Genomic DNA, 13,195 nt, shown 5'->3' with positions numbered 1-13,195 from the left:
GGGGGGGAGAAAACTGTATATCCGACAACTCTGGAAACTGCATTTGAAGGTGGTAGCAATTGCAAATAAGTTAGAGAACTGGTGATCCATCAATGACGAGAATTGCAGATATCAATAAAAAACTAAACCATAATAGATTTGTAAATAGAGAACCCAAACAGTAAATTACTCATTGGACCTCATCGTGTTTCTGGTCATCTCAAACAGCCAACCCCAATTTCAGTTTAAACTCGTCGGTTGAAATGCGTTGAGACTTGAGAGCGATGAGCGAATGACGTGAGATCCGAAGGGCAAAGTGGACTTTAAACACTGATGGAGTGCTTGTTCTTGAGAAAAGCAAAGTAATGTGCCTAAAATGGAGAGATTTTTTTTTTCGTCTGAATGATTTCCATATATTAATACTGAAAGTTTCAAACTTTACAAAAAGGAACCAAAACAATCAACAACAAGGAGCCAAAGCCACTAAATAAAGCTTTGGTCAGATACAAAAGCTCCTTGTAACCAAAAAGGGTAGCCCTGGGCTACATATGATTGTGATCGTTCACCACTTGTGACACTTTTAGCTAACAAGAAGGCACCCAAGTTAGCCTTTATTGTTTCAAAGATTGTTTTCCATTATGGAATAAAGGACAGGGCCACCGACAGTTTCTCTGCTTGAAGTTTAAAGTTTGGCCAAGCAGAAGGTATATTCGTCGCTCCTTCTAACTCTGCATTCTCTAAAGCAAAGATCACTCGCGGGATATGTAAGCTTTTCATGCTTTCCATTGCCCACAAACTGCTTTGCAATGCAACATCCTCTTTTGACTTTATCAACACAAAGGAATGTCTGGTATGGAGCAGAAGTCTTCCTTCCGAATTTCTCAGAACCCAAGCCACACCACTTATAGCTTTATCTTTGTCCCAAGAAGAAGCTACATTACACTTTACCCACGGTTTAACTGGCGGCTTCCAATGCTGAGACTTTGGCAATACAGTTTGACTATTCCGTTCTTCCTTCTCATTTAACTCCTGAGCTTGAAACCATTCTTCCGCATCCTCTCTGATCTTTTTAACTAAATCAGAGATCAGGAAAACATTACCTTCAAAGACCATGTTATTGCGGTTTTTCCAAAGGAGCCAGAAGATCCAAGGAAGGGATCTTCTTATCTGCAGAAAAACTGAACATTCTTACAAATGGAAAAAACCAAATGTAAGTTTTGATAAATCGAACTGTTGTCGAAACCATTCTCTGGTAGGGGAAACCCTACAACTGCCCAAACCTGCCTAGCAAAAGAACACTGAAACAGCAGATGGTTGATAGACTCGCCTTCCATCCCACACGTTTCACAACGAGCGTCTAAGTGCATACCTCTAGAGTTTAATCTTTCCGTAACTGGTAGTGCTCCATTGACTGCCTTCCAAATGAAGATCTTTAACTTAGGAGGAGCCAACAATTTCCAGATCTGATTTTTAATCACATTGATAGAAGGAAGCATCATTGCTAAGATAATTTCCTCTTCTCTAAAGGTCTGGCAAGCCAACCAGTACCCTGATCTAACACTATAATCACCGCTCTTATTGAATTTCCAACACAAAAATTCAGGGGAAGAAAGAACTGGCTTGGTCTTTTTGATTAAATCGACATCACGATGGAAAAAATGCTCTTCCAAAGCCTCTGAATTCCAATCTCTCTTGACAGGATCGATTAAATCCTTGACTGATAATTCAAGATCAACCAGGATATTTTTCATTAAAGGCGCTCTTATTCCTACATCCTCTGGCCAAGGAGAAGACCAAACTTTGAGAGAGGCTCCTGATTCTAATAATTATTTCCTAGCTAAGTGCCAAATATATTTGAAAGTATGTAATGATAGCATTATTTATCAATATATTTTGTATAGAACTGTTTATCCCGTGTAAAGTGCTGGTTAATTCCTGTTATATTTATAAATCTTAACGTGGAAGATTGGAAATCACACAATTAGCATGTTAATGTTTTAATCTAATCATCTTTCAATTGTAAATAATGCAAGTGAAATCAAACCATTGATAGGATCCAAATCAATAGTAAAAAAAAATGGAGTTTAATTTTCCTATGCTTGATATACCCAATGTACGGTTTTTGAGGGTCTGACTAAGTAGAGAATTTAAAACATGTCAATATATAATTTTCAATATCCTGATTGGTTATATATTTTTCAAAATTTAATACTATGGAGCTAGCTTTTCTCACACATATTAAGAAAATCATTAAGTGTTAATCATATTAAGTGTCATTTTAGAGTTTCTCACACATATTAAGAAAATCATTAAATTTTCTATTTTACCCCTTATTAATATATTAATCAACTTTTTCTATTGGTGTATACATTAAATTAGTAGGGATAAAATTGGAAAATTTACATTGGAAATATAAAGTGACACTTATTTTGTAACAAAATAATCAGTCTAAAATGACACTTAATATGAAACAGAGGGAGTATATATTAGCTTGTTTTAACAACATTCATTTTTTTTAAAAAAATCGTCTTAGATTGAAATCTTAAATTCATTTTTTCTTAATGCATTTAATATTAAAAATCTTTAAGAAAACAAAAACCTAGAAAATCATCCTTTGTGCTTTAAGGAAATCACTATTTAAACGACAATGCTAAAGTTACTTTTTCTGATACAATTTGTTCATAAAACACTAATCTTATATATATATATATATAATATTTACATGTGTGTGTGATTTAGTAAGATTTCATTTTAATAAAAAGACTTGATATTTCTTAGCTGATTTATTACATAGAATTAAACAAATGAAAATAAAATAACTACCAAAAAAACAAATGGAAATAAAATGATTTCTTAATTCATATGGTAATCATGAATACTGTAAAACTAAACCTAGATTTGGTTTTTTTGGATTTTTTTTCTATTAAGTGTTCAAGAAAGCGGTCTAGGCGGCCGCCTAGGCACCGTCTAAGCGCTAGGCGCTCAGCAGACGCCTAGATGACCGCCTTAACCGCTTAAAATTACATTAATTTATTTTAATATTTATTATTTAATTTTTAACTACATATATTTAAATTATTAAGTTTTATATCTGTATGCATAATTTTAAATGTTTATATATTGTTAATATAATTTAAATAAATGTATTTTTCTTACTTTTGTTTATAATTTATAATTTTATTTTTATTTTTCTAACATATTTATACATAATATTATATATAATATTTTATGTTGTAAACGTCTAAACCGCCTAAAAATCGTCTAGCTCCGATTAGGCGTTCTAGGCGCTAGACGCTGGGTCACCACCCAGATACCGCCTAGCGCTTTCTTGAACACTCTAAATTATACACTAATGATAAGATACCCTAACTAACATCTATAGGCCATTGTATTATTCAAAATTAAAAACATTATCTCTTGAATAATGAGATCTTGATTGGTTTGATTTAATTCTTTTTCGGGATAAGTTCCAACGGGAAAATTGATCCCTTCATTAAAGATTGTGTATAGTGTGTATACTTCTTGTAAGTTTCAAGTCAACATCATCGCTTGCTTATGTAGCTTTTTAAAAGTTTGTTTATAATTAAACGTGATTCAGTATTGCTACGAAAGCAAACACGTCTCTTATAGTTTTATATATTATTTTATTAATACAGCTACTAGGTAGCTAGTGCACCATATAGTTAACAAGCAAATGAAAATAATATATATTTTTACCGTCCGTACTATTTATTCAATTTATAATGTAAAATAATATGGAAAACACTACGAAAATATTCAATAAATGCTTCTTCATTTGAGCACTTCCTTCACAAAAGTACTCAATCTTCATATCTCATCATGCTTTCGTCGTCGTCAATGGTGGAGCAACCATCACGTATCAAAATTTCGGGAATCCACGCCGTGTCCTCCGATGTTTTACGTTCTAACATCCTAACCCGTCTAGACGGTGCTTCACTCGCCGCCTTGAGCTGCACCTGCTCCAACCTACACTCTTTTTCCTCGGAAGACTCCCTTTGGAAGAAACAATGTTCCCTCACGTGGCCTTCTACGTTAGACGCACGTGTCCAAAGCATCATTGCAACGTTCCCCGTCGGTCACCGGACGTTTTTCTCCGATTCTTTTCCGTTTCTTGAACGCAATGGTGTGATGAACAATCTCCCATCGTCCGTTGATACAACAGAGTTAATCTCAGCCGTTGATATATTCTACAAAGACCAAGTGATTTTCTCAAAGGTTCATGTGACAGAGACTGTCTCCGGTTGGTTCCTGTGCTCGCCTATGCGTATTGATCTTGTCGAGCCTAAAGAACTGATCTCGACCAGGGTTTCGTTGGTCAACCAGTGGGAAGATGACACGTGGAAGAGTGACTTGGAAGAGAATCTCTCCTTGAGCTGGATACTCATTGACCCTATCCGTAAACGCGCCGCGGATATATCAACCCGAAGACCCGTCTCAGTGGAACGACACTGGCTGACCGGAGAACTCCACGTAAAATTCTCCACGGTCTTCGTCGGGGGCGACAAGAAAAAGTCTCAAGAGGAAGTAGAGTTCACGGTGACGGTGGTGCTGGCGGCGTTTAACCGGAGGGGAGAGGAGAAGGCGGAGGTGCAGATAAGGGAGGTGAGCCTTGTAGCTGAGGACATGGAAGGAAAGAACTTAGGAGGGAAGGGTAGTTTAGTAATTTTGTCATCGGCGATGGGAATGAAGCGTCGGAGGTTTAGGGCGGGAGGGGAAGAGGACGGGAAGGAGAAGTATAGAGAATTCATGGAGAGGAAGACGGGGAAGGCTGTCCGGCGAGAGAAGGAAACGGCGATAGAGACGGCGGCGTGCTGGATCGCCGTCCTCTTACTTGGTTTCCTTCTGTGTTTTTATTTGTTTATACATAAAAATATGATTGCCATTATGAACAAACTGATGAAATAAAATATAACAATGTAACGAACAAAAAGAAAATCAAGATTAAACATACATATCATTTCGTTTTCAGTGTGTATTTTATATCATTTTACAAACAGTGGAATCACTTTATTCAATGTTGAATCGTATCGGAATGTACTGACTCCTCCAACCATTGCACCAATACAAATGGGTGAATGTTTTTAATAATAGCTATGTGAGGAGTAGGGTAGCTTATAGGCTTAATTTGACGTCCAAATAATTGCATCTCTTGTCTCACAATTCATTCTTTATTTATTTATTTTTGAATTAGGTTAGCCCGTCCTTATCATGTTTGATTATGCTGAGGATAATTAGTTAAATTGTAGTGGTACTTTCAAAGTTAGATTTTAGAGACGTTGGCCAAATTAAACATTTAAAATGCAAAACAAAGGGAGCGGACTCTCTGTTTTAGAAATCGCTAGGCGCTAGTCAGACGGTCGAGGTGGGTTTAGCGCCTAGCGAGAAAATTGGAGATTAACCGGAGTTTAAGAGACTAGTTTTAGAGTTATTTTATTAAATTAACAATAAAAAAAAATATATTGTTCTAAATATATATATAATTCTGTTTATGTTAAAAGGAAATTATCAAATAAAATATAAAACTATAGTATTGTCTTTAAAATTATGGTAAACATATAAAAACATTATTTTAAAAGAAACATTTATGGTTTTTGTTAAAAAATTATACATTAGTTATTGTAAAACATCATAATCTCTTAATTTAAATGCCTAAATAACAAAAATATTTATATGTGATTTTTATTTGGTTCTAAAAAAAAATTGGTATACACAAAATTAAGCGGAAAATAATCAGACTAAACATGCATAATCGGATAATCGATGCTAGATGGGGATTAGTCATTAATCGAGGTGGAGAGGGTGGGTTTAGCGATTTTGCGGAGCGTAATCGGTGCTAGACGGAGATTTTTAAAATACTGCAGTATTTGACATAGAAAAGAAGAAATCAAATATTCCCACAAAGAAAACAAAGACTGCTCCCGACCTAACATGCATATACGTCCGGAGAATGTGATCAGGATGGTGATGAATACATTGCAATATAAAACGATGGTGCCAAACAATAGTATCCTTTATTATTTTATTTTGTTTATTAAATTATTTAAAATTACAAATTAGATATGTAATAGTTTTGTTTTGTTTACATGTGTTATAACTTAAACGCTGAGTTGGAGCATGATATATATGGATATCAATGATGGAGGATGTGTTTTTGACAGTAGACATTTTTTTCTCTTTTTAGTAGAAATTTCTTTTGTACAAGACATTTATCAACGCAAAATCTTGTTTTACTTCAATGACAAGACACTAGAAAGGCTATAGTTAGAAATATACAGAGAGATACTTTTATTTCGTGGTAATAGGTACTTAGTTAGGTCAATCTTTTAATTACTACTTGAGAGTGTAGACCAGACCGTTTTAAGGGGTAAACAAAGTAGATATATGCCATAGGTCCAAAAAAAAAAAAATTAAGTAAAAAGGTTCAATTTGTTTTTTAAGAAATTGACTAATTTTTTTTTGGTTTTTCTGATTTTGGGAAAGGTCCTTCTATAGATTGAGACAGGACTGGAGTAAACGGCAAGGACATGATTAAACCAGTGGTGGAAATGCAAGAAGCTGGACCACTAGCTAGTTCACGTGTTTTATTACTTACCAATGTTACCACTGGTATATTTATCTAAGAATATGGGATTCTCCTCCTCAAATTTGTGTTCGTTTTTGTTTCAGTTCTTAAGGAAACAAATTTTCACAGTTGGAAGGAAATTATTGTACACTATTTTGCTTCATCATAAGAGGTAATTAATAATATATTTTTTTTTTCATTTCTTACTATTTTCTATGAATATATATATAAAATTTTAGATAGTCATCTAATCTTCTTATCGTTCCTGTTCAATTCTTGTCATCCAATCTATGGGCCTGACTGGTTCAAACGCAGCGTTCACAGTTACGGTTGTGGGAGATTGCAGTTTCAAGCGTTATTAAGCATTTTGAATGACTGGTTTAGCGTTTTAAAATAGGTGCGTTTGCGAGAGTTTTACAACTGATTGACCAGCGGTTGCATTAGCGGTTAAAACATAATAAATGTAATATATAATTATATAAATGTTTAAAAACACCAAAACTTTATTGAATTTGATTTATAATTAAAAATCTTTAATAATACTAAAATACTTATTCAAAAAACAAATAAATTTCATATTGAAACACTTATTACATTATGCATTTGGCTTTTCACCCAAAATTTAATCAAGTAATGTGATAAATGACAAAACATATGCTTTAAATTATAGATATTCTCTGCTAAATCTCACACACTCAATAGTTCCTAACATTGAATTACAAGGCCAAGTTAAATTAATTATGAAAGAGTTGAGAAGAGTCATTGGTGATTTGTTTTAATATTTTCATATACTCTTATTTTCTAAAACTTTTGATAAAATCTTATATTTTTTTAGATTTTTTTGAACTTATGTACGATGTGCCAATAGTTTTACATCATGTTTTCCGGTTTTTTGTTAATTAGAATATTTTTTCTTGTAATTATTTATATTCTAATCTCCTTAATCGTATTTGTACTTCATTTTCTCTCATCCTAAATAGGTACAATGGTTAGGTTAAAGATATAAGAAAAAAATATTTTAGGATTTTTGATTTGTTTTTTGTTAAAAAAAAAAATTCCAACCGCAATCGCTCGCAACCGCAAACGCTTGCGGGAAGCAGCTTTTGGAATTCAGTGATTAGGAGCGGTTGGGAGCGATTGGAAGCGGTTTGTGTAATTGGCACCAATCGCTAGCAACCGCTACCATCTGCAAACGCAGCGTTTGCGAGAGGTAGCGGGAGAACCAATCAACACCTATATAAAGTACTTGAATGCAACAATTATTTATAGGACCTCTAAGATGTGAATTATTTTTGGTATTTTGTGGCTTTATTACTACTAGGCTAGGGGTACTTCGGGATACGCCCGATATAACAATTAATAGGTTTGTTTTCATTTTAAATTTAATGTTGTATACAATCTATCATCATATTTGCTTATTAAAACATTTACATGAAAAGAAAGAAAATTAAGCAACTGTGGAGGGAACATTTGCCCACCATTTTCTTATAATGTGGAAGTCTTATTATTTTGTTGAATTTCTAAGATAAAACTTTTGACTAACATTAGCTTTTTTTTGTTTTTACAATGTGAAACTATTTGTAAAACATGTTTATGTATGGTATTATAAGATAATAGATTTAAAGCTTAATTTTTTTTCAAACATGAACTGTTTATGTAGTTGCATTTGCTAAGTTACAGATTTATTTTCTATGAACATTACTATCTTTGTTTTGATCCAATAAATATTCAGTTTCTTTCATACCACCTTATGAACCACTATCATTTGGTAGATAGGCTATTGCATATATTAAAGTGTGACAATATTTAACTTGACTTATAAACTTGGGTTTTAAACGAAATAAAATAAACAATGACGAAAACAAAAGTCAAAGGGTTTGTTACAAGGTCGAGAGAAGGGAAAGTTCCTTTTTTCGTTAACTGGAGAGAACGAAACTTTCAGATTCTGTAATTTCATTCGATTCTTATACCTTATCTCTTTCTATATCTATTGCCATCGCCTAATGAAGTCTGGGAATCGCCATAAACATCCTGATTTGCTGACTGAAACGAAGAGCAATACGAATCAGTTTTGGGATGGCAGATAAGTTTTGGGATTGCAGATAACCTTTCATTTTCCAATTGGAATGGAAATCTATTTTGTCATAGAGGTTAGCTTAAATCTCTGTTCATCCTATTTAATTGTTCGGCTTTAAAAAACCAATTTGATAAATTGCTTTTAACAGTTTTTTAATTTACATTAGAATGTCGATCCCTTTTCTTTCGATTACTGAATGTGTGATTTGGTGTGTGATCTCACATGCAGAATATGCAATTAAGGCAGAGAGATGGTTAGTTGTCTATTCATCGTCGACACCGGGAGAGCTATGAGCAAAGATTGATTCTATACTATGAAGGTTCGTTTACCAGATCGAGTTGACAAATTGTAGACTTGATTATGTGTCGGAATTGAAGCTTTAAATTAGAAATCACATAGGTACGTAAGAGAATACAAACCTGATGTAATAGATTTAAGCTTATATCTATGAAAACGTTTAGATCATTGTACTTCTACATATTGGGCAATTTTGTTTTGCATACAACCATGGAATTATACATTCATGGTGATAGATATGCTTGCAATTGAGGTTGTTGATATCATTGCGTCCTTTGAATGTTTGCAGACAGATGGTGCACTCTTCATTTTCTTCTTCTGCGGTTGGAAGTCTTTTGGAAGTCTCTAGATCGGCAATGAGGACGTCGATGTCTAATCTGGCATTGGCATGGAGAGAGAAATCTGTGATTGTGAAACTTAGAAGAATAGACCTACGTGTTGGAGGTTATGCCATTCGAACTACATTGAAGAAGGTGATGAACCTTGATGTCATTCTTGTTGCATCGATGTCTTCGATTTCATGATATGATAGAATGTAGTGAAGGTTGCTGCTCAAGGTTTGCGAGGTGGGTCTTCCACCGTTTGGGGTGTAAGGGATGCGTATGTTGATGTGGTTTTGATTCGTGTTTGGTCTTCTGATAATGACGGCGATTTCATGGGATCTTTGAATGTTAATGCTGATAGTTTCGTATGAAAAAGTAGAAATGAGATTTGGGTTATCTCCCATGGCTTTTTTTTGGAGCTTTTTGGTTTTCTTTTTGTTGCTCTTTGCATAAGAGTGACTGGTTATTTATATTAGAGCTTAGTCGTTTAGAGTTCCATGGACGGTTGGTAACTTTGTTTTTGTTTCGAATTCCTTATGTATTCATTGCCATGACTTTCTTATTTATTGTTAAAATTCAATGAATCTTGGTGAGGCGGGTGTTTGATGTTCAATACTCTATAGTTACATATTTTAAACTACCTTCTACAGGGAAGCTGATCCGACAAAATGGTAATCGTGTTGTTTTAAATCAGTTATATTATGATGGTTATTTTTTGGGTATGTAGGAGTGATCATTTGTATTTATGTTTTCGTGATGATTTTTGTTTTTGTTTTTAACGGGCCTTTCATTTAAATGTCTGTAGGCCCATTGAATTGTATCCATTGTTGTTTGGCTTTTTTAGGTAGTCCAACAACTTATGTATTGTTGTTTGGATTAGTTTTGTTTAAATGGGGTTGTATCCTAAAATTTAGCTACTTGGTCTTTTTTTTTCTTCGTAAAATATCGTTTGTAGATTATTAGTCTCATTGACTAAGAGTAGATGTCTACTTGTTAAATTTGACTTGAACTTTTTTTTTTTAACTGCAGAAAACTCCAAATCGAGAATAAAGAAGAAGCTGTTATGTTTGGATTACATGGTTTACAGAAACATGTCTCATGGAAGTTTACATAAGATCCTTGTGATGTAAGTTTTGTATCTCTTCTTGTGGTAGTCAATCTATACTTGAGAGTCTTTTTCATTCCTCCACTTTCCCCAACTCTGCTTTCTTCCTTTTGGTTAAACCTGCATATGTGCGTGATTATAGACTTTGGTCAGTCGGTTTTTTTTTTGGTTTGCATTGAAAAGCCAGCATTGTTGTTTTCGATCATTGGATTAAAATCTAGAGTATTTCTTACAATTGGTGTTCTGGAAGGTGTGTCTACGGTCTGAAATTCGATGGAATTTGATCCTGCATCATTAGAGTAGAGTGTCAATAAATTACATTTGTTTGGTAATAAGTGTAGGGATTTACCATTGTCTTTGGGTAGGTCATTGTAGATTTCCTTGTAGACAATATTTATAGTGCCACTTTTTTTTAGATTCTTCTCCTTGTAGAATAGTGAGGCCATTAGGAGATGCAACTCTAGAAAGAGCAACATATAGTTGTCCGTGGCTAAAAACTGGACTTGGCAGATAGAGGACAACATTCTTTAAGCTTTGGCCTTGACTTTTATTAATTGTCATGGCATAGCAAACTCTAACTGGAAATTGTCGTCTTTGAAGTGTGAAGGGATGATCTGATTCTGGGGGTGATAAAATAATCCTTGGTATGAATACCTTCTTCCCAACATGCGTTCCTGTTACTATTTCAGCTTCTATCACTCTTTCTCCTAAATTAGTGACTATCATTCTTTTACCGTTGCACATTCCTTCCTTTTGATTTATGTTTCTTAGAAGTATTATCGGGACTCCTTTTTTTAGGGTTATCTTGTGCTTGGGCAAACCAGGAAACTCTAAAGAGTTTAAATACTCTACAGGATATAATGCTTCATAATCTGCTCCCACTGTATCCGCTTTGCCTATGCTATCTGAGCTTAAGTATTCTTTTGCTTCTCCTCCAACCTGAGATAACATGTAGGCATTTATCTCATCAGCATACTCATTACTTGGAGTTAGGATTGCTCGTTCTGTCAAATATTTAAAGGTGGTATTGGAGCTTTCTTGTAGTGGATATGCTGCTTCAGTGATTTGTTGGAGTTGGTTTCCTTTTGGTTTTAGAAAAAAAAAGAATGGTGAACTTGTACGACTTCACCTTCATCTTTATCATTCGCATCATCTGTTTCACATGTTGGTACGGTTCCATTGCCAATAGTTAGTAGCCAAGCTGCGAATCTTGTTTCTGAATGGTGTAGTCTCATGTTTGTTTCCAACATAAATACTTTGCAGGAATTCCATAAATATGAGTGGCTTATAGATGCAAGCACCATATCTGCTCTGGTTCCATGCGGTATCAAAGGTAGGATCTGCCTAAAGTCTCCACCGAGTAGGACCGTCTTTCCGCCAAAAGGTTTTTCACACGCTGAAGAGTCTTCTGTGGAAAGCAAGTCTCTCAATGTTCAGTCGAGCGCCTCAAATGTGTGTCGATGAGACATGGGTGCTTCATCCCATATGATCAAGTCAGATTTGATTAATAGCTCTGCAAGCATTGTACCTTTCTTAATTTCACAGATGGAATCTTCAGTTACGATTAGAGGGATCTTGAACCTTGAATGGGCTGTCCTTCCACCTGGGAGAAGCAACGCTGCAATGCCAGATGAAGCAACATGTAGGACTATCAGTTTCTCTGATCTTAATTTGGAGATTATTGTCTTGTAGACAAATGTCTTCCCAGTTCCCCCAGCTCCATAGAGGAAGAATAGTTGTTCCATATTATTGTAGACGGATTCCATAACTGCCTTGTAGACATTTTGTTGTTCTAGATTAAGTTGGTTGAACAGTTTATGATGTTCTTCTCCCTCTTTTTTTACGTCGTACTGTTGTTCTTGTCGCCATAAGCTGTTGCCTAATTCTTTTAGGACTTTTAAATCAGGTTTAGGCATATCATTGAAGTCCATGAGTGACCGTTCATGTTGGTGGAGGATTTGTTCTATCTCGATCAAAGTATAATGTTGCAGCTCATCCTCTTTGAAATTCATACTGGGAAATCCAAAAGCTCGCCGTTGCTTGTTAGGTATGTCATCTGACATTGATTTCCACGCCTGTTCCCACAATTGTAGTGGTTTTGCAACTTCACAGTATATAAGCAATAGAACAAATAGTTGGCGTAACTGAAAAGCTGTTGCCCATTTATCTGCTTCATTCATAGCCTGATGCCACTCTTTATCGTTGTCTAGCAAACCTCTTGCGTAACATGCTGCCTTATAATCTGCTTGAATTACTCCACCTACTGTTTTGATGTCGTCGTAGTTTCTTGGCCCTCTAACGACGTTGAGAAATATCCTAGGGTAGTATAACTCACCAGAAGTTGGGTGGATATTGACTATTCTGCCTATTTTGTAACCCCGTTGTCTCTTATGCCAGAGTTTTTTATCATTGTCCCAGACAAACAGAATTGGAAATTTGACATAGGTATACTGTCTTGCTTCTTCACACTGGTCACACATTTCCATCCATGCTGTGAACATGGTCCTTTCGATATTAGCTCTTGATAAGACATATTGCAAATTTGCTGTCTGTTTGTAAGCAACTGATTGTTGACCTTCAAGATGGATAATCAATTTCTGAACCGAAGGCTTCCTTAAGTGTATGTGAAATGCAAAAATATGCCACATAGCTTCACAAGCAGAGAGATATCGACAGTCTAAGTACTCTTGAATTTCATTTCTTTCCTTGACAACCCTTGTAGTATCTTGACTGTTGCTTGTGTTAGTAGTACCTTTCTCGATCAAAATAGTTGCTTTATCCACTCCTTTTGTTACATATTTGAAAAGGTACTTCACAGCATTTGAAGTGTT

The 13,195-nt window shown here is 34.9% G+C and overlaps 1 protein-coding gene across 1 annotated transcript; it reads left to right on the top strand.

Moving 5' to 3' along the window:
- Positions 3,628-5,015, top strand: LOC104710893 (F-box protein At3g44326-like). The gene has a single exon (XM_010427548.2). It carries the CDS (start codon positions 3,820-3,822, stop codon positions 4,903-4,905), a length of 1,086 nt encoding a protein of 361 aa, XP_010425850.1. The 5' UTR covers positions 3,628-3,819; the 3' UTR covers positions 4,906-5,015.

This window comes from Camelina sativa, chromosome 9 (assembly GCF_000633955.1).
Source record: "Camelina sativa cultivar DH55 chromosome 9, Cs, whole genome shotgun sequence".
Classification (NCBI taxonomy): domain Eukaryota; kingdom Viridiplantae; phylum Streptophyta; class Magnoliopsida; order Brassicales; family Brassicaceae; genus Camelina; species Camelina sativa.
The sequence above is the reverse complement of the archived record's forward strand: the minus strand, read 5'-3'. Positions and strand labels throughout refer to the sequence as shown.

What these genes read in the sequence shown, in the direction of transcription:
- LOC104710893 (XM_010427548.2), top strand. Translation starts at nt 3,820, where the DNA reads ATGCTTTCGTCGTCGTCAATGGTGGAGCAACCATCACGTATCAAAATT.